The sequence below is a fragment of the Anastrepha obliqua genome, chromosome 3, assembly GCF_027943255.1.
Source record: "Anastrepha obliqua isolate idAnaObli1 chromosome 3, idAnaObli1_1.0, whole genome shotgun sequence".
NCBI lineage: Eukaryota > Metazoa > Arthropoda > Insecta > Diptera > Tephritidae > Anastrepha > Anastrepha obliqua.
In genome coordinates, this window is record NC_072894.1 from 100,052,712 (window position 1) to 100,078,654 (window position 25,943).

General features: G+C 34.3%; 2 protein-coding genes across 6 annotated transcripts in view; one reads left to right on the forward strand and one right to left on the reverse strand.

Moving 5' to 3' along the window:
- Positions 1–25,943, reverse strand: part of LOC129242842 (centrosomal protein of 135 kDa) — a 46,824-nt gene that overhangs the window by 15,690 nt on the left and 5,191 nt on the right. The gene's annotated exons all lie outside the window — the stretch shown is intronic.
- LOC129242843 (uncharacterized) lies at positions 1,434–24,119 on the forward strand. 4 transcript variants are annotated; one of them, XM_054879715.1, is made up of 6 exons: positions 1,434–1,592; positions 21,626–22,100; positions 22,161–22,320; positions 22,385–22,562; positions 22,630–23,332; positions 23,914–24,119. In XM_054879715.1, exons 2-6 carry the CDS (start codon positions 21,658–21,660, stop codon positions 23,936–23,938), a joined length of 1,509 nt encoding a protein of 502 aa, XP_054735690.1. In that variant the 5' UTR covers positions 1,434–1,592; positions 21,626–21,657; the 3' UTR covers positions 23,939–24,119. The 4 variants fall into 4 exon arrangements, with proteins under 4 accessions (XP_054735690.1, XP_054735688.1, XP_054735686.1 ...); XM_054879713.1 differs by lacking the exon at positions 23,914–24,119 and adding an exon at positions 4,248–4,536 and having other exon boundaries at positions 22,630–23,876; XM_054879714.1 differs by lacking the exons at positions 1,434–1,592; positions 23,914–24,119 and adding exons at positions 3,875–3,966; positions 4,248–4,536 and having other exon boundaries at positions 22,630–23,876.

Genomic DNA, 25,943 nt, shown 5'->3' on the forward strand with positions numbered 1-25,943 from the left:
GGAAAAGGTCGATGTTGCGAGAACTAGCAGATGCCGACATCTCATGGGACGGTGCAAAAACAACAGCACAGAACCGTGCACGATGGAAGAGTCTTGTCGAGGCCCTATGCTCCCGAGAGGAGTGAACAAGGAAAAAAAATTCCTTCACTTTGACCATTGCCAAAGCAGTTTGCAAAGAATCGCCAACATGTTTTTATTTTCAGACTAGTTACCTTCATTTTCATACGCTTAACGGATATGTCTTTGGTCTCTGCTATTTCACGCAACTTCACTTTTAGTAGTGGTCTCAAAAGGATGTCCACTGAGTTCGACACCTAAAGCACTGGAGCAACTACGTCTGAATTTCGCAACTTAAGAGTTGAATGGTTGAAATTTAGAGTGGAGTTGTGGGATAACATTTATACTACCACTTTTTGGTATAGATGGTGTCTTTGTACCCCATCCGAAACCAAGATTTAATCAAAACTCGAAACTCACCTTTTTCGATATTTCGTAAATAATTAAAACCCCTCTAAGAAAATCGATTGTACATTCTTCGATTATTAATGAATGAATTATTATTAAATTTGGAATGATGGCTAAGAATATAAAGCTCTCAACATAAACGTAAAAAAATTAATTTTGCAACGGCATTTCTATTCGAGGTCTAGAGCTTTCCATTACATGTAGTATAACACCAGCTAAAAAAGAAAATTTCTCTCGTGGTAGACAATGGCCAAATTCGGAGGAAACTCCAAAACCAGTCTATCCTGGCATTTGTCAATAATAAATACACTAGAAATAGTACAGTTAAACACGCACCAGGAAGGGTTGTGATGTTAAGAAAATTGCATAAATTTGCAAAACGAACGCTTTCGTATGCAAAACCCAGTCATGATCATTAAAAGCGACAACCAAATGGGTGGACAATGATAATTGTGAGTATATCATAAAATGCATTGAAATGCGAAAACTGAATAGAAAATTGTGTGTGCTATGTACTGAAAGAAATTAAATAAGATTAATACATCGGCTGTGTATGTTAATGACTTGGTAACCAGGCAATAAAAAGTAAAATAATTATAAAAAACTTAAACATTACCATAACAACAAACAGTGGCCGAATTGTTGACAAGCAACCAACAAACAGTGAACCAGACACTTACAAGAGTTTGGTGAGTAAACAAAACTGTTGACGTTCTTGAGAGTAGTTGATAGGATAAACTGAGTTCAGCTCGACTCAAAAGAGAGAAGTAAGCAAGAAACTCAAATAATTACCCACGCTTAATATTCACCAGTCATACAAAATGCTCACAGCTGTTCCAATACAAATCGAGTGAATTCAAGAGCACTAGGCTGATGAGACCACGATTGAGTGAATCGCGTACACTGAACGCCGGTTGTAAATTGTAGTCGAGTTGCCCGCCCAGCATATCAAACTGAACGCTGGTGGTTTACGGTGGCATCTGGATTGACTTGCGGTTCGGCTGTGAAGCGCTTGTTGTTTGCTTGTGGCATTTGGCGCGTGTACTATTAAAATATTGGTCGGCCAACATCTAACGTAAAAGACCAACGGAGTTGGTGATCGAAAGAAATCAGTGTTTCGCGTAAAAGTAATTATTTGGCAAATATTTATAAAAGTGTTTACTTGTGTATATGTGAATATGTGTGTAAATGATGGTTAACATTTTATGATAAATAATTGGTGATATGCTCATATGTCATTGTAAATAGATAATTGAAATATTAGCAACTCATCTGAAGTGTTGTAATGAGATTGAAAGCAAAATTATGCGGGTATAAGTGCGTGTGTGTGCCAATACGTAACAAAAAACTTAATTGTAGCTTTATAGTGATAAATCAAAGTACGAAATTTGGAGGCCCCCAAAAGTGTAACAAATTATATTGTATGTGCAAATATTGAAAAAATCAAAGCATATAATTTAAAATTGCAATCACTTTTATATGCAAAAGTTTATTTTGAAATTCAACACAGTTGCGATTTGTAGGGAAAAACATCATATTAACCTTGAAAAATTTTTATCGCGCTTCACTTGATTTATGCTTGTGTTTTGTGTTGTATTCAAATTCAAATGCGGCGTGGATATGAAGATGAAAAGAAATAAAGAAATGGTATCAAGTGGAGTTTAAAAGCCAGACTACAATGAGAAACAAAAAAGTAAAAATAAAATGAAATAAAATACAATAAAGTAAAATAAAATACAATAAAGTAAAATAAAAAATTAAGTAATATAAAATATAAAATAAAATTAAATAATATAAAACAAAAAATAAACTTAAATAATATAAAATAAAACCACTTGAGATAAAATAAAGTAAATAAAAAATAATAAAGTGAAACAAACAAATTAATTAAATGAATGTAAAATAAAATAAAATTTAATTAATTTAAGCAAAATAAAATAAAATTAAATAAGACAAAATAAAGTAAAATAAAATACAATAAATTGAAATAAAATTAATTAAATTATTACAAAATAAAGTAAATTAAAAGAAAATTAAATAGAAAAAATAAATAAATTACAAAATAAAATAACACAAAAACAAAATGAAAGAAAATAAAATAGAATAAAAGGAAATAAAACAATATAAATAAAAATTGAGGAAATCAAATTAAATAAAATAACATAAAACAAAATAAAATTAAATTAAATCAAGTTAAATCAAGTTAATATAAAAAACGACTAGCAAAACCCCTCCTAAAATCATGCTAAAATAGATTAGAACAAAACTAAACTACATAAATAAGATAATCTAAAAGAAATTAAAATATAATCAAGTTAATCTAAAATAAAATACAACAAATTAAATTCAAACTAAATAAGATAATCTAAAATGAAATAAAATAGAAAAACGGGAAATAAATCAAAATAAACTAAAAAGGGATGAAATCAAATAAAATAAATTAAAAAAGTTACTCATAAGATTAAATTAAATAAAATCAAGTTAATCTAAAATAAAAGCGGACAAAAATCCTCTTAAAAGCATCCTAAAATAAATTAAAACTAAAGCTAAATTAAATTAAATTAAATAATATAATCTAAAATAAAATAACATTGACAAAATGTTATTGAAATAAATAAATAATAAAAAAAAATAATTGAAAATGCAACTTAAACGAAAAATTATGAGTAAACTATTATTTGTATTTCATAAGGCATACTCCTACATAGTAAAAAAAATACTGCCATTAAACTTCTCTTTTTAGTTAAAAACATTTGGTAAAAGTGCAAAAACGCATATTTTTACATTTCTGAAAATGTCGACTTGACTTAGATACATGCAAATAATTTTATTTTAAGAAAAGTGCGCATTGAATACTTCGAAGGCTTATGCTGGATAGACTCCAACTGATTAAACATTTCGCGCATGGTTTGATTGGTGAATTTGAGAAATAAGAAATGTCCGAAAAAGTTTGAAGACACAGAACTAAAGGCATTACTCGATGTGAAAACACCTAGAAGAACTTACAGCAATCCATCTTAAAGCTATTGAAATTATTAGGAACGATTCAAAAGCAAAAAAATTACGTAATGTACGAATTAAGAGCGAGAGGCAAAGAAAGGCGTCTTCCAACATACGAATTTCTGACTATGTGCCAAGAAGAAAAAAGGTTTTTGTGAATGAGGATTGTATCAGGAGTTGAAGTTGTAATAAAAATGTGTAAAAAAAAAGTACTACGCTAAGCCTGATCAACCGGTGGTATCTACTCTACGTAAATGGCAAAATCCAATTGCTCGGAACAAGCTTTGTTTTTGGTGGTATATGCACTTATTTAAATTTGGTTACTGCATTTTACCCAGTTCAAGTTAAAACCAACAACAATTTCCGCAAAATTAAAAAAATATATATATTGATTCCAAGATTGCAACAGAAGCCAAATTATTTATCTGCAGCCGGTACTGCTGAGAAAACCCAGCACATGCATACATACATATGAATACTAAAGCAAAAATAAAAGAAAAGGTATAAAAACGAAATAAATTCAAGGCCAGGCCAGAAAGATGAGTCGCAGCTGCTGTCGTTGGCACTCAACGGCGCTGCTTATTAATTAGGCGCCAGTCATGGCTGCACTATTATTGCTGTCATGCTGATTCCTACATCACCATCACCAACACTTTGCTCTACTGGTCATCATCTCATTCTCAACTTCTCCTTCATCCTATTTTTCTACCACATTTTAGCTACCTTTACTCACTTGATTCTTTACCCCATTCAAAGTTTATTAAATTTTTGCCTTGCTTCAGCTTTCGTTAGAGTCTACTTGGGTATAAGTTGAATAACCGTTTGATGGATGTGTATGGCGTGGTGCGGCGGCGTAACACCTTATAGACACAATTTTATTGTTTCATAAAAGTATCTACGAAGTGAAAAGCAAAAAAAAAAAACAACAAATCAAGAATGTGTTGCGAAAGTGCTGAGCCAGCTTCTTTTTAGTGGCAACTGTAAAAGGAAAAGAAATGCTCACATTTTGCTTTAAAAAGTGAAATCTATAAAATCAAAAACTACAAAATTTTGCAGTGATAAATTCATAAGGTACAGAATAAAATATTGTTTTTTAAGTGATTTAGTTATACATTTTGAGCTTTTTCAAGTTTTATTTAAAATCAAAATACTTTTCAGGTGAAAAAGTATACAAATTAAAAACGAATTCAGAAAAAGAGGCAAATCTGAGTATAACGAAATAGGCTTACTTTATAAATGAAATTTCTGAACTGTGGTTTGGTGCTGTAAAACAATAGCCAACTCGATTTAAAGTCATTGAATTTATGCATCCTTTTTTGTAGACAAAACTAAGTATAAGTTCCGGAGAAGCAGCTGATAGGAATGGAGAGGATGTGGGCGGAATATATGAATCAATCCACCTGTGGGTTCGTTATTTAAATGCAGTACCACACCTAAAGTAAAAATATTTGATCTATCACGTGGTTCATAGAATTTTCTAATTCGAAATCCATGGCTGAAGGCCATCTCACTTTTAGAATGTGATTTTAGTTTGCGTACTGAGCTTACGATTTGTATAGTATTATAAATTTGATAACCTGGTTAAAAAGTACAAGAAAATTATGCTGACGACAAAAATATATGTAGAACGTTTTGTTTAAAATCTGACTTCAATAATTGAAGAAATGTTGTTCGGCATTGACACATAGAGCTCGCTGCCAAGTAAACATATCTCTCGTTTATTGGAAAAGTGTCGGCATCTTCCCTTCTTTTATGCTGTACAAAAAAATCATAGGTTAGGCATTCAATATGTCACTCGCGAAACGTTTGCAAATTCACAATCTGTGAAAGAAACTTTAAATTGACTTCGTTCTCATTACCATGATGCTCATTTCTGACTCAATGGGTATGAACACTTTTGGTCGCTGAATCAACTCAAGAAATGGAACTGCCAATTAGTCGCATAGATCAATAAACATGAGTCTTTTGGATAACATTTTCTGGAAATACATTAAGTCACTGGTCTATGTTGATAAACCAGGTACGATTGACAACTTGGAAGGCTACATTGGGTGTTAAAGTTATTGGCGAAGTAAAGCTGATTATACTGCAAAATGGGGTACAATAAAGGGTCGATTGGGTGACCTTCAAAACACTGAATATGTATTTTGATACGGAAGATTTAAGATACAAGGGTTGCTACTTATATTTCTGTATTTCTGGTCTTGAACACTTCTTGTGTTGTCAGGCGCCATCCATTCCGTTTCCATTGGAAAGTTTAAACTTAAAAGCACGCAGAACGTTTTGGTGAGCGAGCTATATTAACGTTGTTTACAGTGGCTTCCAAAATTCATCTTGGCAAAAAAAAAGAATCAAACCGTGGTCGATGTTCGCTCACCGAAGAATTTCGGGAAGGCCATCCAAAATCGGTTGTTGCGCCAGAAAATATCGAAGCTATGCGCGATTGATTGAGTCATCTTTGTGTAATAATATGACGAACAGTAAAAATATTTTGCATGATCACCTTGTATACTAAAGGTGTGTTCGAGTTGGATCTTTCACAACTTGAAAAATTCCTTGGAAACGCGACTGTGCAAGGTAATTCGAAAATTGGTTCAAACGAATGCAAAGTGTGCATTGATCATCATAAAAAATTTTTTGAAAAGAAGAATAAATCCGTTTTAAGCCCCCAATGTTATTTTTTCGATTATTATGGCAATTGGAATTGCCACCATAAAGTTTCGACATTTTTCATGGCAACCGTGCTCAGAATGTTTTATTTATTTCTAGCCTAACAAACCATAAAATTATGATGAAGCTGCATCTCGCACCACCGTTTACACTGGTTGTCCGATCTTGATCGCAAGCATTTCGAACGAGGGTCATCCAAAATCGGTACTTGTGACAGAAAAAATATATGCTGTCTGTGAACTGATTTTTTTTTTGTTGGGACAACTAGCAAGTGCAGCGCTCAGACATTAATTAAGTCCATTGTACTACAATTGGATTCCCTTTTAATTTTCTTTAAATCTTCCCGATCTCCGAAGAAATCTGAGTAGATCTTGTGGTGCCAAGGAGCCAAGGTGGTCGCTTCTTAAGACCTCAAGCCAGATTCGAGCGAAGGCGGGGCATTTGAACTGATATTACAAGATCGTCGTGTAACTTACATTCAATACTGCAAAAAAATAAGGCTGTCAAAATTTATAGTATAGTATAGTATATTGATATTCATGGACAATATTTTGGAAAACAATAAAGCCATTGTCGATTATAAAAGTTGATTTTTAATCGTCTATCTAAAAACTTCAGTAGCAACCCTAATATTAAATGGCATAAAATTTGCATGCTAACAAAAATACTGGCCCAGCATTGATAAATTTTATGTATTTGAAAAAAAAGTTCATATCTCTATAAAAATATCCATCACCTTACAACCTTTGTGGTGTTTGGTTGAGCTTTTCCCCAAATACTGGCCTACAGTTTTAAGTTATTTCAGAAAGGCAGAAATGCTTTCGAAGATTTGCCATTGCCTACGTTAGAAAACCACTTTTTTACCATTTTGTGCTTCATGCCCACCGCAACTAAAGGCTCCACTTGATTTTTTCAACGCTAACTCACATTGGCCATGGCACTCGAACATATCGTAAAAGTATGATAGTAAATGCATTAGATAATGTAATTGTAATTACCCACCCAGCAGTGTTAGCATACTTTTCTGCCTGCATGTAAAATTAAATGTGGAACATCCTAGTCCGTTTGTCATGTTATCTCATCAATCAGCAATAACCACAACATCGCGAGAAAACAACAAATAAGGCGAACCATGGCATTAGTAACACACTAAACCAAAAATATCGTATTGACGGCTCACAATGTTGTCTGCCATACCGCAGCCATCAGACAGCTTCACCAATCGAAGAAAAAAGCAATGAAACAACAAATAATTACAAGTAATTTTCACAAGTTTTCCAGCAAACAACACTAGCGAAAGACATAATCTTACTTACAACAACATCCTTAACCAGCAATTGCTGCTGTGTAGTAACACTATAACAATGCCTGTCGGGCAAGGGCGGGTATTTGAAAGCAGCGAGAGTGGTCCACTGCAGCAGTCATATCTATAGTAGATGTGTATGTGCATGTGCATGTGTACGTATGCATGTGGTGCAAATGTTAGTGCAACATAGGGGTGGGATTATTTTCGAATAATATTCGAATAAACATTATTCGAATAAAACGAATAATACTATTCGTTTCAAATAATTCGAATAGTTCATTATTCGAATACCTTACTATTCGAATACCTCACTATTCGAATAGTTCATTATTCGAATACCTTACTATTCGAATACCTCACTATTCGAATAGTTTACTATTCGAATAGTTTACTATTCGAATACCTTACTATTCGAATACCTCACTATTCGAATACCTTACTATTCGAATACCTCACTATTCGAATACTTTACTATTCGAATACCTTACTATTCGAATACCTCACTATACATATATTCATTTATATCAGGGAGAAAATGCTTTTAAAAATATAAAAATTACATTGGCCCTTCTCATGGTGCTAATCAGTTTTTCTCGAATTTTGAACATTGTGATTTTTTGATTTGACCGCTTCATGTTTCAATTAGCTAATATGATAATATTTCTTTGGTATTGTTCTTGATAAAACATCGACAGGTATACATACTTATATGTATGTGCATAAAAACATCAGAGCGTTTCTAAAAAAATATTTGGTTTTCCCTCGTAACAATTCTTGTGCTTAGACGCCTTAATATTAGTATTAGGGTGGCCCGCACCGCACTTTTCAATTTCCCATATAAATTCTATGGAGAAATATGATTTCACATTTTCTATGTCCGCATCGGTTTTAACATTCTCGGTAACGGATCGAAATAATGGTTTTCTCTCAAACGATAAATATGGAGCCTTAAAATCTTCTTTTGCTTAATCTACAGATTTAGAAGTTATTCAAGGCCAATAATAGGATAGAATTATATATGTACTTATTTATGTACACATGCAGATTGCTTTGAAATTGGATTGATGCGCAAATGCATGTGTGTATGTATCTATGTATGTATGTAAATTCAAAAAATTACGCGATAGAAAAAATTAAATAAAAATATCACTTACTTTTTGTTGCTAATGTGTGTACAACAGATACATGACAACAACAACAGATACATACATGACATATGTATGTATATGTACATGTACCTACCCTGCTGAGTGGTCAATAGTAGGTAGATATTTCTTTGTATATTTAGTTATAAGACACTATTTGTGATAAATAATTATCATAGTAAATGGTTTTTGAAGTATTTATGTACGTATGCTTTTGCTAACGCTCTTCCTTTTAAAGTAAACAATTTTTTTTAATTCGATAATAAAATATATATTTTTTATTTCTCTTAAAAAGAAGTCTGAAATAGATTACGTATTTCAGTGTCACATGCAGTTTATTGCCTGAAATGTCCATATACATATATAATTCTCATCGCCAGTTACCTAAGCGTATGCATGGTCGTAGGACTGTCTGCACTCGTTTATCGGGCTTAGGTCAGTCAGTAGCAGGTAGAGTATATGGGTATATGTATGTACATATGTGCATATAATAGTACTGCGAAAAGCAAAAAACCTAAAAGAAAATAATTTCATGCCTCAAGCAAGAGGAGTCCGCTAATCTAAGTAAATATTTACCAAAATATGAAACAAAAACAAAGCGCCGACACAATAAAAAGTAGGTAGTATTTTCATTTAACACGTTCCCTGTACGCTTAGCCACATATGGTTCAGTAAACGTGCGCCTGATAAGCACTGATACGTTCCATGTGTTTCAGGAACGTACAGAAGCAAAAATGTCCCTCTACGCTCATGTACCATATGTGTTTCAGGTAGAAATACCCTGCATCCGTTTTTTTTTTTGTTTAGTTATTATTATTACTAAAGCTATCCTATGACTACAAAAAAACAAATTTTTCAAAAAACCCTGTTGGACTTGACGGTCAATTTTGCATTTTTGTATTGGGACAGGGAACGTGTTAATATAAGCCTTTGCGTGGTTTTTGAATTTGCATACATAGGTACATGCACTTGTACAGAAACCGATTAGTAGTCCGCTTATCTAAGTAAATATTTACCAAAAATATTCGAATAGTGAAGTATTCAAATAGTAAGGTATTCGAATAATGAGGTATTCGAATAGTAAGGTATTCGAATAGTGAGGTATTCGAATAGTAAACTATTCGAATAGTGAGGTATTCGAATAGTAAGGTATTCGAATAATGAACTATTCGAATAGCATTATTCGAATAAACGAATAAAAAATTCGAATAAATATTATTCGAATTACGAATACCTCTCGAATAAAAGATTTTATTATTCGAATAATTTTTATTCGAATAGTCCCACCCCTAGTGCAACATGAGTAATGAAAAGAGAAAAGAAGTCAAACAACCACAGCAAATTACCGTTACAGCGGGTGTCGAACAGCTGTTTGAAATGTGTTGCTGCAGTGTAAACGATGAAAACGGAGCATTGAGAGAGAGAAAATCATACCAACAAATGCCGGTTTTTGTTTACAAATCATGCACGCGCTGTTGTTATTGTTGCTGTTGTTGATTTTACTTTTTGCACCGGGCGCGCTGCAGCGTTATGCTTAGCGCTTTGCGCGACACATCTGGCTGCTACCGACTTTCTTGACTTGCCTTATTTATTTACAGTTATGCAATCTTTCTTGATTTGCCATTTGATTACATTTGTAAGTGTGTATGCGTGCATATACATGCATTTGCAGACATATGTGGACACATCTGTAGGATTACGGTCAATTTAACACATTTGTCTCAAAAAATTCTTCCTGTTACAATATCCATTTTATTTTAATTAGACAATTATTTAATGATAACACTGTGCCACAAAATGGGACGAAAAAAAGCGAGAATGCGGTATAACAAGTATGAAAGAGGAAGAGCTGTAAATATTTGACCACCTGCCGTTTGCCCGTAAATGTCTGAATTTTTTTTTTATATCTTAATTTTGACTCAAGTTGACCTAAACTATTTGAAAAAAAATCGTATAAAACTACGCAAGGCGAATCTATTAAAGGGGGTATTGGTAAATCAGCTGATTTGTGTTTTTTCTTTCGCCGAGTACATGTACGAAGCAAGGCGAATTCATTCTTTGTTTCCTACCTTGCCAATACTTTTCTTTGACCATCAAATGTACAAAATATTGTTGTTGGTCTAGTGCCACCACCTTCAATGAATGCGTCTTGAAATTACATTTTCCATTCAAATCTCCTTAATTTTGTGTGGAATATTTGAAAAAAAAATCAAATAATCTGCCATTCTATGACGGCTTAAAACTGTTGGTCTCCCCATTTGTGGAGCAACATCAAAACGTATACTGCAAATGGGACGAGAAGCTCGTCTAAACACCCAACAGCAGAGTATAAGTCCAATTTTATATATGTGTAAAACCCAGCAAAAGAATTAGATCGAAATAGATTTCTAATATTTTCGAAATTGTTTTCAGTTTTTGACGTAGAAAGACAACCCGGACGTGAATCATCGTTAATGTCTCTTCTATCGTCTTTAAGCGCTTAAGCAACTCAAAAACACATATACGCGATAAATATCCATTACCAAACACTTCTTTCAGTAAATTTAAAATTTCAGTGGCGTTTTTTTTAAGTTTTATGTGAAATTTTTCAATACTTCCTCCTTATTCAATTGCTACACTTCATATTTTTCGGATAACCTGAAAAAAAAAAATTAAAAACAGTAACAGTAACTAATTCGAAAGGAGCCAATGTCTATACTGATTTATTTACAGAAGCGAGAGGAACTGCTTTCGAAAGAGAAAATGTCCCGCTAAACAGCTGGCCTTTGGCGCAAAATGAATTACGGTTTTAAGCCGCCTTCGAACAGCTGATTGTTTCTGGAGCAGCTTTTTCATGGTGGAAATACGCTGCCGAGAAGCGACCCTTATTATTTTTTTACCATTATTTGGGTCTTAGTCAACATTAATTCCTTCACGTTCTTCTGTATTCCTTAAAAGAATAAAGAAAAAACAAAAACGTGTGTAAAGATAAGTCGTGAGCTCTGCACAAAGACAATGTGCTTAATAGCAATTAATAACAATTCCAAAACTAAAAGACGCTACTCATCGAGGAATTTCCAGAATTGAGATTTGAGTAATACCAAAACGTCAGTGAAAGAATCGAACCAAAGGGTCAACGAGTGCTGCACGCAATTTATTTGTCTGCACGCAATTTATTTGTCCGCATGCTTTCTAGCAATAAAAAAAACAGAACTTTTCAAATAAATTTGGTTTTTTTCTCAAATTTAAAAATTTTTCAAAAATTTCAAATTTCATAGTTTCTTAATGTAGCACCCTATAGTAGTAAATGAAAACGTTTTCTCTTACCAAGCACCTGATTAAAATCGGAACACCTGCCCACCTTGAACCTAACACGCATACATTTAATCAGCTGGTTTCTTGGGATTTACTCAGACGATTCTTCATGCGTTTGTTCGTACAAAAATAGGGCAGCCCAAAGTGGTGCGCGATAAAACCGCATACAAATATGGTTTTTTCAAAGTTCTGTTTTGACGCATATTTATTTATATATAAAATATCATACAAACAACAACAAAAAAAATCGCATGTTGGAAATTGATACAGTAATAAGCACTACCCAAAAAAAAAAAAAAAACAGAAATAAAAATATGAAAATAAAAATTAAGAGCAGCACGAATTGTGTACATATGTATGTGTGTATTTGATTGAGAATATGAAATCGTGGTGGCGCATGCGCGCAATGCGAAATTGATACTTGGATCTAGTGGTAAAAAAAATCTACAACGGCATACTCTGCCGTGCTTTGAGTCAAAGCGCGCAATGCAAACAGCTAAATGAAGCCAATAAAATACATAATTGCAATTATTGCAAAAATGCTTCAAGTCGAAATGTATACAAAAAATAGTCGGCAATTTCAGCTTTTTGTTGCACATATTAAATTTTGAAATGCCACAAAAGATACATTTATATGTATGTATGTATTGTATGTAAGTCGGCAAAAAGTCGGCTGTCGCAGTAGTTCCTCGCTCTTGACTGCTGACAATTTATTTGCGACTGCTCAGTGAAACATTTGTTGTCAGTCTCATTTTACTGTGTAACACTTTGAATGGCAGGAAGCTTTTAACTTTTCGCTACCGGCTGTCAACTAGCGACATTATGGCGTTATCTTATTTATTGTTGTTGGCTCTGCAACATTTTACCTCTTGTTGTACGCTATCTTGTAATGTCACATGGATTTACATATAATTTTCTTGAACGATAACTAATTTCAAAATGCAGGCATACCCTATGGTCAGAAAGTACCGGCAATGTTTAAACAAAACAGAACAGAGTTAACTCTCAGGCCAATTTATTTTATCTCCTTCAAAATATGGCCCGTCTGAAGCAACACACATGTGCCAACGTTTAACCCAGTCCTCCATGCACCCCAGGTAGGCCGACGAAGGGATGGCCTTCAGCTCCTTCATCGCATTCTCTTTGATCTCCTCTATCGACTGAAATCTTCTTCCACGAAGAGGTAACTTTAACTTGGGAAACAAAAAGAAGTCGCACGGGGTCATATCAGGTGAATACGGTGCTTGCACGATGGTATTTACTTGGTGTTTGGTCAAATAATCCAGCACAATTTGGGCTCGGTGCGATGTCGCGTTATCATCATGCAAAATCCAAGAATTGTATGCCCACATTTCCGGCCGTTTGTGACGTACAACATCTCTCAAACGCTTCAAAAAGGATAAATAATATTCTTTATTGACTGTCTGGCCCGATGGAAGGTACTCATGGTGCATTACGCCTTGGCAATCGAAGAAAACAGTCAACATCACCTTCCCGGTACTTTTTGATCATAGGGTACATATGTTACACACAAATAATAATGAAATTAAACTATTAAATCAATTATCTAATTTTGAGCCCATGCACAGTGGTAAGCATTCACAGGAGCTATTTTTTAATATCCATAATACAACTTTTTTTACTAAATAAAAAAAAACTAAATTAAGAAATAAAAATCTTTATTTTGACATTTACGCGTTCCATTGCTTGTCTCTTTGTATACTGCAGCTGTCTAGTTCACAAGTGTCAAATATGACTGGCGCACGACGCCAATTGCAAAAATTAAAAATCTTATGTTAGAGTGATTAATTTTGCCGCCCTTGCTTTAACATATGCATATATTTGTACATCATTTTCAAAATTTGCCAAGCAAGAAGGCGGCTGGTTTAACCCCATGGCTTTTTTTCAATCATATAAGCCAGAATTGTTGACGCATCGTTTAAATGACGACAAACAATGAAAATCAATTCGTTCTCTCATCTGCTTTCTCTTAGTAGTGCGAGCCCTAATATTGATAATTATTTAAATAAAAAACATTAATAATTAAAAACGTTTTTAAAATGTACTAAAAATTATATTCAATAATTTTTTCTTACATAATGTGTGGGATAGATTCCTAGCCAAATAAAAGCTATTGTTAATTTTCAAAATCAGTCATTTTCAGTCAGCGTCAAAGTAAAGCGTACACCACCTATTGACAATTTTTTACTAATTATTTTGTAATTTCAATTATTTTTTTATAAAAATATGGTTCATACTACAATAATATAAGAACCATACAAAGTAAGAAAGGAAATTTGTAAATATTCATCTAAATTTCGAACTTTTTGCTCAGAATTTTTAGAAAAATTTCGAGTATGCAGTTTTAAAGATCTTTGAATTTTGGTACAATAAAGTGCAAGTTTTGAGTATATAAAAATCACACTGACTTTTTTAATTTTTTTCAGACCCTCTTTTGTACATACATTTTCTCCATTTAACGCCTACTGCACATTTTTTTGGCACTTGAAATTCGAAGTTTCCATAAAAATAATATACTTTCAACATTTGAGCCGGAATCTTTTTTCTTAATACCTTAACCTTAGCGCAGCTTAGCTGTTAGCCAATTTTTTTGCACATTTTTTCTCTCTTTCGTATAAAATAAGAAGCTCATCTTTTGAATATTGATCTGACAGTAGCGTAAACGAAATCTTTTCATCTCATCATTTTCTGCCAAGTTTTTCAATTGCATGCAGCTAAAACATTTTCTGAATGTTATTTATAAATGAGAGCTTTTCAAAATATCTACTCCCTTTCGGCTACGACGACCGTTGAAATCGTTGGGAAATATTGAAACATATTTGCCCCAATGAGTATATTTTTATGTCTTTATTGAAAAGAAATTTTGACTAAAAATTCGGGAGATTGGGTCTCGAGCCACACATCCACTTGTCCATCTTATGACAATTTTGAACACAACTCTCGAGTTACTCGCTTAGAAGCTCCAGTTGACTACTTGAATAGCAATTGAAGACAGACAGTGCTTTTGTTCATATGAATTTCTCGATAATAATACTTCACTAATGGGGGAAAAGCATTCAAGCCAAAAGCCAAGCATTAAAACTCATTCCGCGAAGTGGTAGCTTAAACGGGAACAGGATAAAGTTAAGCAGAGCCATGTGTCCTGTAAACAGAGTTTGCTTTGTTTCGTTTCTTAGGCTCTGGGTCGCCTGAAAAGCGCCACTTTGATGATTATTGCTTCATTTAGAAGTCTTCAATAACAATTTAGCCCAAGAAATGCAACTCTTTCAGTACTTCAACTCGTCTTATCCCCAAAACTTTATTATGCATAATGCTCTGCGTCAACCTGAACTAGACGCCAATACGTGCTCACGACATTCGGTTCTACGTTACCGAAACGACCCGGATTTGTATCCGGCCAAGGACTCTCACTCCAGCAGCATTCCCCGTTTCTTAACTTGTGTTGATATATTCGCGCGTCTTAGAGCAGCATGCACGTCCGAAACAATACAATCGGCTTTAAATTCGTTGCACTACTCGTATGCTCGTTTTTTCGACATTGTCGAGTTCCCATGTTTTCTTCAATATTTTCAACCCCACCGCATATGATTTTTTGTTAGTAACACAAAATTTCCAACAGACTCTTGTTTCACTAAATTCAGCAAAATTCGCCGAATGTGTACACCGAACAATGACTTGTTTATAAAACTACAACGAACACGTTATCTGACAGGTTATGTTGACAAAGTGAATGAAACAACTGACAGATGCGTGAACCACGATAAAAATTGTATGAAATGCAATTGAAATTAATCGTTGAAGTGAGAAATTTCGGGTACTATTTGAATAGAATATACACGGCTAAATCGAACCAAGCTTTCTAACAGAAACTGTAAATTTATAATCATTGAATGTGATCAAAATTTAAATTGGAGAAATGTTTGGAAAAAATTTCGCCACATTTTTGTTCTCAAGGGAACACTGTGCGTTGTTTATTGATGTTGTACTTGTCTGCACGTTTAATCCCATTTACCATTACCTGCTTGTGCTTTTTATGACCATCCTCTTATCGTTTATCTTTTGGCAGCACACGTTATTTTAGGTCATGGTTAACGACCGGTCAAACGTGATCCGGCTATTGTTTAGGCAGGCAAGACAAGTTAACTTCGATTGCTCCTTTCGCAGGCGTGTCTACGTTTTTATTCTTGGCTTGCTTTTTAGTTGATCAGATTTATAATAGTCGATCTTCTTATTTTTATTAGTTGTTATTAATGTCTGCTTTCCATTGGATTGGTTGGATAAAAAAATATAATGTAACGAAATAGATAAAAGATATAATCGAAATAAAATAATTGTTTCAAATAATAAATGGTCTTTCAAAAAACACGCCTATAATTTGTTTTAAAATAGAAAATGTTAAGATTTAGATTCTTGCCGGTAGGTAGGTAGGTAGGTAGGTAGGGTGGTTGTCGCAAGACACACTTAGACCTTCGGCAGGTCCATTGTGATACCACTGGAGCTTATCCTTACTCTACGTGTTCCTTTTCAAACCATCCGGTTGCTTTAATAAACGAGCAGAGCTTCGTTAGTTTTAGATGGGCTATGTCCGCTACATCGGTTAGAAATGCTGTATCGAGAGTGCGCAGCCTTCTCATAGCTAGGCTTTCACACTCACATAAAAGGTGTCTGACTGTTTCCTCTTCTTCTGTATTAAGACAGCTTCTACAGAAATCGAAGTAAGGGAGTCCTAACCTTCTAGCGTGGCTGCCTATTAAGCAATGACCAGTTAAAACACCTATCATTTTTCTTATAGATTCTCTGTTGAATCGTAGCAAGATCTTCGATCGACCGCTGTTCCAGTTCGGCCATGTCTGTCTGCTTAGTTCGCATGTTGTGAGGTTTTGCCAGATTGTATTTACCTTTTTGATGGTTTCCCTGTCTATAAGTAATTTACAAGTGGCTATGGGCATGGGTATCAGCGCCTTATCCGATTCGAGACCGAGCGTTGTACCGGTTCTTGCAAGTTCATCCGCCTTACAATTTCCTGCAATGTTTATGTGGCCTGGCACCCAGATAAGGTGCACCTTGTAGCACTTAGATACGTCATCTAGTAGTTTAAAACATTCTAGAACTGTTTTTGACGAGTGTGTTTTTGATTCCAGCGCTTTTATTGCTGCTTGACTGTCCGAGTAAATGAAGATTTCATTTGCGGATAATACTCTCGTTTTTATCTCTTTAAGTCCCTCTTTTATGGCAGTGACTTCCGCCTGAAATACACTGCAATGATCAGGTAAGCGAAATGATTGGCATACTCCGAGTTTGTCGGAGTAGACCCCTCCGCCTACTTGGTTGTCTAGTTTTGAGCCATCTGTGTAGATGTTTAAGTCATTTATCTTGCCGGTTTCACTATTTTTATTCAAAATACTTCTCTTAGCAATTATATATGGAAAATAGCATCATTTAAATATTCACTATGAGAACGTTTACAGGTAAACAGTCGAAGTTATTAAAACAAAAAACAATAGAACAAGATAAAATAAGATAGAAATAATAATAGAAAAAGATAAGAAAGTAAGAAAATCAAGCAATAATTAGGAAATTAATAATAAAAACTAATTTAAGATTAAGCAACCAAAAACTAAATAAATTTAATTAAATCCAATAAAAAATAAAAAAATTAATTAAAATAAAATAATAAATTAATTAATTAAATACAATGAAAACAAAATAAAATAAAATTAAAAAATGAAACAAAAAATGGAATATAAAAAATATACAAGCAGATAAAAAATTCAAAAAGTAATAAATAAAATAAGAAAAACTATATTACAATAAAAGAAAATAAAGCAAAGTAATTATTTGTTTTATTATTACAAAACTAATTAGATTAGAAAAAAATTAAAATAAATAAGAGAATAAAATAAGATAAAACAAAATAAAAAATTAAATAAATAAAAAAACATTAAATAAGCTTAAAAAAATAAATAGACAATAAACTATATTAAATTAAATACAATAAAAACCATATTTAATTTAATTTAAAAAATAAGTAAAATAAAGTTAAAAAAGTAATTCAAAAGTAAAATAAAACAAAAAATAGAAAGTAGAAAATAAAAGTTACACAATACAAGGCGCATTCACGCAGATTTTAAAATTGCGCATAATTCAAAAGTATGAGGAACTACATACAGTCAGCGACAAGAGAAAGTGTACACTATATATTGACAAGTTTTGACTATTTATTTACTTTTTAATTTCAATTATTCTTTTATAAACACACAGTTCATACTAAAACAAAAGCCATATAAAGCAAAGTTTCAAACTTTGTATAAAATTTGTAAGAATTCGGCAAATTTTCATCCAAATTTCATCCAAAATTATTGAAAAAAATTCAAGTATGGAATTTTATTGCTCAATAAATTTTGGTAAAATGCAAGTTTTAAGTAGGTCAAAAATCACACTAATTTTTGGGAATTTTTTCTTTCGCGGTCTTATGCATTTTCTTTATTAAACAAATTTTTTTTATATGGAAGAAAACACCCAGTACCGCCAGCAGAAAAAATTGCCAAAAATAAACGCAATTTGTGAACTACTTGAAACTTGTACTTTACTAAGCTAAAATTCTATGTAACAAGTTTGAAATTTTAGATGAAAATGTATCAATTTTTTTACAAATTGTATATAAAGTTTGAAACTTTGTTTTATATGGTTTTGTAGTAGTATGAACTGTATTTTTATTTAAAAAAAATATTGAAATAACAAAGTGAATAAATAAATAGTTAAAAGTTATCAATATCTGGAGTACACTTTTCTTTGACGCTGACAGTACATATAAACCCATAATTCGGAATATCTATCAAATGCTTTTGAGTGAATTAATTTCAATGCGAAAGTGAACTGCACAGCCTACAGCGTATTACGTGAAAGCTTATATTTGTTTAAATAACTTAATTTCAATTTTTGGACCACATTTCTAAGCAAAGACGGGTTTAAAAACGTAAAATGGTGTGAAAAGAAAAGTTAATTCCACAATGAAGAGTAACCAACGCCAAGGATAGACACGCGTCATCGTAAAAAGCACTCTCTTCGCACCTCTTTTTGCTCATACTTTAAATCATTAATCATTTATATGAGTATTTCAAAGGAGTCATATCTACATACCTAATTGACGCTACGAGTATTTGACCTATACCAATGCCAATAAAAAAAATTAATTGAATATCGGATATTTGGCTTATTTGACCGATATGAGTACGAAAAAAAAAATTTAATTCAACTCCATATTTTCAGTCAAAATCGATCAAAAGTGTGTACCTTTCAGAGAAAAGAGACAATTTTTTTTATATATTGTATGATTCTTTCCGATTTAATATTACTATCAGTGCGCTATGACGCAATAATTAATTAATGCCAATGCCGCCAATTCAAAGAACGGCCGTGAGTTAAATTTAACACCACTTTTCTTCGAGAAGGTATTCGATGATGTCATGAAAATTTCTGAACTATCATGACAAGCAACTTACAAGATGGGCTGTTCACAATGAATTTTTAAGGGTCACTCGCAAAATTAAGCGTGCTCTTTTTAAAGTCGCGAAGACATACACAATTCCGTGAAGTTCCCCTCGTTTTGATTTTTTTTTTGCCTACGATATTGAACATTTGCTTCCATATAAAAGACATCAAAAATTTGTTTTATTATTTTAGAATTTAATGGGCTATAGAACTGCATACCCAGAAATTTTCTAAAGACTCCGATTAAAAAGTTGAAAATTTTGTTGATCATTTTTTTGAAATTTGTTAAATTTTTGTGAATTTTGTACAAAGTCTGCATTCATTCACACGATATTTGTTGTAGAATGAGCTATATTTTTATACAAAAATTATTATATAAAAATTAAAAAAAGAAAGAAAAGTATAGGGTTATTCAATAGGAGCGCTTCAACTTTTTTCCGATAGGGAGGGCGAACGACGCAATATTTTTTATTTTTCGCTTGTCATTTATAAACTTCATTAGTATACATTTCATCATGGAACGTTACACATTTGAGCAACGATTGTAAATCGTGCAAATTTTTTATGAAAATAATCGTTCTGTTGCTGCTACTTTAAGAGCATTACGGCCATTTTACGGTCTATTTAACAAGCCGTCCCGTTTTGGGGTTATGTGAAGTCATTGGTCTACAGTAATAAGCCGGCGACGATTTGTGAGCTCAGAGCCAATATTGAACGCGAAATTGCTGGAATTTCGGCCGATTTATGCAAAAGAGTGGTCGAAAATTGGGTTCAACGATTGGACTTCGTAAAACGTGCACGCGGTGGTCATGCAAAAGAAATCGAATTTCATAGTTAAATGTATATGTTCAAACTCGATAATAAAAAAAAATTAGTTAAAAAAGTCAAACCGTTTGTGTTTTATTCAAAAAAGTTCAAAAGTTGAAGCGCTCTTACTGAAAAACCCTATAGTAAAAACTGGTAAAAATATCGCGTTTCTAGTATTTTGTCCGTAAGTGTATGTATATCTGACCAGAACAGTCACATTTAGGAGGACAGATCATTAAAGAAAAGATGTCATTCTTTTGTGGAATACTTTCCCAGAACTGTCATATTTAGGAAGGCAGATCATTAAAGAAAAGATGTCACTTTTTTGTGGGAATACTTCCTCAGAAAAAAATAACAAGAATGATATAAGTGGTATAGAATACCATATTTGGCCATTGTACCAAGACGATCAGCATTCAGACCGTTCGATTCAGATGACGCCTTCAGATGCCCTTGTTCTGAAATTACACGTTTGAATAGGAAACAAATAGCCGGAATAGTTGGACTATCATCTACAAACATTTTGAACATTTTCAATGTTTTTTACATTCTCTCCCCCGCCGTTCTTGAAGCAATAGCGCGTCGAGTGTTCGCGCGAGTTTTTGAGGAGCGAGAAGAGAGAACAGTTTGTTATTTCAACTTGAATTCACTATTAAAGAACCTATGCTGTGGTACTGTGAGGTGCAACACCACCTAAGAAGTTCAAGGTATCACAATCGGCTGAAGAGATGTCGGTTACTATTTTTTCTTGGACTTAGAAGGCATATTATTTATCGATTATAAAGAAACCAGGGTTAACATTGCTAGAGGACAATTTTTTACTGTATATGTAGTCGCCTATTTTTACTTATTTGGAAGGTATAGGCGATAGATTTTTTTTTTTTTTTTGTGGTGTGTATTCACTTTTTCAAATATCTGAAAGGAAAAGGTTTCAAAAGGAATATTGCTTCTGTATCCGTGTATCATTAACTCACTCATAATTTCCTAATTATTCATTACACTCTTATTTATGACATCTACAACCTTTTTGGGTATTTGGTCGAGCTCCTCCTCCTATTTCTGGAGTGCGTCTTGATGTTGTTCCACAAATGGAGATATCTACAGTTTTAAGCCGACTTCGAACCGCAGATGCTTTTTAAGAGGAGTTTTTTTCAGGCCAGAAGTACACTCGGAAGTTTGCGAGCCTGCGGCCATCCGAATGGTAGTCACGCACAGGAAAAACATATTTCATAATTCATACCGCTTCCTATACATTTCGCGCACTTTTTGACCTACCCTCGTATACTTAATTTTATTTTCACGTAAATAAATATCTCCTGGCTATTTTAATAATTTATAAAATTCAAATTAGAATATTAGAATATTTAATTTTATTAAAATTACTGTTTGGCGAGTATTCAAATTATTCATTGTTTTATACTTTCAGCCCCCTTCCCACTAAATACACAGATTCTCACAATGAAGCGCCGAAAGTTGTTGCTCTGTTGGACCATCCTACATTCAGGCCTTAGCCTCATTGCCTTTCTCACACTATTCTTAAGCCAAATGACACAAGCGGCGATCGTACCACCACCGTGGAGTGATCCCGAAAAGAATCCCTGCGCCAGCATGCCCGGCGGTTGGCAGTTACTCTATTGGCCACCACTTAAACAATGTTTCAAAATTTTCACCATCGGTTATCCATGTCCAGAAACAATGGAATTGAGCCCAGCGCCTAGTGTGGGCAAAACGAAGGCCGCGCGTAATAATGCACCAGCAGCTGAATGTCGATGTCCGCCGGGTACCGCATTAAGTGCCGAGACAAATAAATGTCATGACATTTTCCAACGTGGACCATGTGAACGTGGCGCCTTCTTTGCACCCTTGCCAGAAGAGCGTACGGCCGCTAATGGTGGCAGAAGGTAAGTGGGATTGTGGAAATGTACTACTTTTTAATTTAATCCATAAATACATACATGTAGGTCCAACAATCGTTGGGGTACTTGTAAAACGGCAAGACAATGTCCAGTGGGCATGATTTACTGGCCGAAGGATGGCAAATGCTATGCCCAGTACACCAAAGGGCCTTGCGTTAAGGGCAAGCTGTTAGTATTAAACGAGGATGATCTGGGAGAGTGCAAGGTAAGTGCTGGGCGTAATATAACACACAAACAAGGAGGCATATATTTTTTTGAACGGCTTTTAGTGCGAAGCCGAAGGCGAGCTGCGTTATTACTTCTACGACCAAGAGGAGACGTGCCACGAACACTACACCAAAGGTCCTTGCTCGACACCAGGTGATCTCTTTTTGCCAGGTGGTCGCTGCGACTGTCATCAGTATTTACCACATTACAGTGACGAACATCAAATGTGCTATGAATTGAGTATAAATATAACATTTTTTTTTAATTATGTGCACCGCCACTCAAACATTGCATTGTACATTTACAGACTCACCAGGTCCGTGCCCGCCTGGTCACATCTTCAATCTACCTGACAACTTCACCGCCGCTAATACAGCGACAGAAATTCCACGCGCCCAATGCCAATGCAAAGATGGTTATGTGCCTTGGCACGATGGTCTATGCTACCGTCTTTATACAAGAGGACCATGTGGGCCCAACGAGTTCCTTATTAACGCGACCAGTTGTATACGAAATTTCTGCGGTAAAAGTCGTCTCTATTTTCCCGATCAGAATACCTGCTATCGCATTGGTTCGCAAGGCCCCTGCTCATTGCATCAGGTGGTAGTATTCGATTTCACCGCACGTCCTTCTGTCGATGGCATTTCATACAATGGCATATGCGGTTGTTCCGGTGTCATTTGGAATCTCGATCAGCAGTGTTCGAATATAGACAATGGTGGCACAGAAGAGGATAACACATGCGAATCCACACCTGGTATGGTAGAAATTAATGGAAATTGTTATAAGTTATATACGAGAGGGCCATGTGGACCGGGACAATGGCTGGAGCCGCTCAAAACGCACACGACCGGCTTGCAAACGCAACGATTTTTGGACACTAAAGCAAAATGTGTGTGCCGACCGGGCTATACACTCGCCGAAGAGACGAAAGAGAGTGACGAGAGCGAACTAAATTTACCGAGAGCCCGCATAACGCGCTGTAATGCGCCTACTGTGGGTCTAGCCAGGTATTTGAATAAACAGCGCGAGAATTCAAAGTTTAATGCAAATTTTAATTTTCCCAATTTTCCCATTTAACACTAACAATGAAAGGGAATTTTATATTGTATGTGTGTAAATATAATATACTTAATTTAAGTAGTATCGAAATTCCGTAAACTCTTTACTGCCACAAGTCCTACTGTTTGTGTTGAAAAAGAAAAAATAATAATAATCTATGGGCGCTCTATTCTACGGGTGAAAATGAAATCTTCTCAGCACCTAATTGATTTCAACTTTCTAAATAAAAATATTATATAAACTCATTCACCGCTCTGAACTATGCATGTTTGTAAATCTGTATGTGTGGATTCATGCCCATTTCTTCTCAACTATCCTGCTATCTCGCCAACTACGCCTCTGTCTGCATGTACGTAAACTACTTCTGTGCCTGCGAATGTTCCTCAGCATGTCCGTATGTTTGCCTTCATTAATATTTTATTATATGCGATAGTATGTAAATGCCATATATGTACATACATATAATATATACTGTATATTATCTATAGTTACTGTTATAAATATTTCGCTTCTTTTCATATCCTTCTAGATGGTTTTTAGAAATTTTCGGATAACACGGATAAATCAAACATTTTTGAAAACAAAATTAAATTGATTGTAAATTAGAAAAAAAAAACAATAATGTAAACATAAGTTTGTCAAGTTGTGTAATTATGGAATTATAATTAATTTGAAGAAACAAAAAATTAGTTGATTAAGCAAGGAAATATTGTTATTGTGTGTTTGAGATTTCTGTGTGCCATTGGAAATAAAATTTAGGAAATAAAAAGTGTATATTTTTATTAAAACGTTGTTTTTAGATCCCAAGACACCTTATTAACCTCTTGAGTCACATACAGATATAAACGATATCTGCATACCCTGCGAGATAAATCTAGACTAGAATATCGATTTTATAGACCTTCCATAGTTGAAGCGAAGGGCAAATGAAATAATATTAATCCTCTAAGCCCCAATCTAAACCACTGCAAGTTGACAGTCGATAACTTTTTGCCTACGTAATTGTGGCGTTTGTTCTGCCATATCCAAACTGGATAAAGAAGCAGAGCGAATGGGTCTGGTGGTGAAGGAGGGCGAAATGAAGTACCTCCTGCCATCAAACAAACAGTTGGCGCACTCGTGCATACGCACCCACGTCACTGTTGACAGTTATGATTTCGAGGTTGTAAGAGACTTTGTTTATTTAGGAACCAGCATTAACACCGATAACAATGTCAGCCTTGAAATCCAATGTAGAATCTCTCTTGCCAACAAGTGCTACTTTGGACTAAGTAGGCAATTGAGTAGTAAAGTCCTAGACGAGGACCAAAACTAACACTCTACAAGGCTCCCATCATGCCGTCCTAACGTATAACGCAGAAACTTGGACGATGACAACATCCGTTGAGGCATCCCTAGAAGTGTTTGAGAGGAAGATTTTGAACCTTTGCACGTTGGCAACGGCGAATATCACATGCGATGGAACAATAAGCTGTATGAGCTTTACAACGACATAGACATAGCGCAGCGAATAAAGATCCAGCGTCTACGTGGCGTCGGTTAGCTTTGTTAAACTCGACCTAACTTAACCTAGTTATATTAAATAAAATGTGTGAATTTTCACATGAATTTAGAAAGCCAAATTAGTATTTTTATTCGATATAATATTGGATTCGAATAGAATATTCAATTCGTAATATGGTTTTAAAAAACTTCTGTCATCTTAGTCAAAAAGATAGAAGAGAAATATCAAATTTCTTATTCATTGATTATGGTAGTGAGAATTTTCAACACGAAAAAGAGCCAGTCGAATGGTGTTCACGCACAAAACCGATCTTCTATAGCCTTCTTAGAACATAGACGCACAAAATTCTCCCATTACTTGTATGAGAAACAAAGGGAAAGCAAATTAATCGTGGCCCTAAATTGAAGGATTTCCATTCGAAATCCATGCCTTTTCCTACAGATATGATAAGAAGCAAAATATTCTTATTATATCTGGAGGAAAAGAACATTTCCACGACAGCAAATTTTACGTATCACAATAACTCTAAATTCGCGAAGTACTATTCTTTCAAAACTCTAACCAAATTTGAACCAAAACTCCTCCAAACCATTACGGAGGCTGGATGGTGGCCACGCTGAACCATTGGAACAACAGATTTTGCGTGTTCAGAAGTTTTATCATAGATTTTGTCGTTTTGCTTATTAAAAACAACTTTAACAGTGAACATTTCCTCATCTGTCAAAATAATATTTTCATAGCCCTTGACCGCGTGCCACCGAAGAAGTTGCTTGCATCTGTCGAGACTAATTTTTTTCAAGCGCATTGTCAAAAAATGACCAGTTTAGCGACGGAAGGCTTTCATATAGAGATCATCTCTAAGTAGTCTTCACATGGATCTGGTCGATACATTCATTACCCTGGACATGATTTTCTGCTTTCTAAGAGAATTTCTGCGAATTCTTTCTCGAACATCTTTTATGGTTGCACTTGCACCACTTCTTTTTCTATCTGTCACTCAGAGAACGTGCGGTAAACAAACATCCTCGCAGTTTTTAAAGGGGTTATATAAAGTT

Excerpts from the sequence above, each read along its gene's own strand:
- LOC129242843 (XM_054879713.1), top strand. The coding sequence starts at position 21,658 with ATGAAGCGCCGAAAGTTGTTGCTCTGTTGGACCATCCTACATTCAGGC. Across the intron at positions 22,101-22,160 it reads GCCGCTAATGGTGGCAGAAG|GTCCAACAATCGTTGGGGTA; the intron begins GTAAGTGGGATT and ends ACATACATGTAG. Across the intron at positions 22,321-22,384 it reads ATGATCTGGGAGAGTGCAAG|TGCGAAGCCGAAGGCGAGCT; the intron begins GTAAGTGCTGGG and ends AACGGCTTTTAG.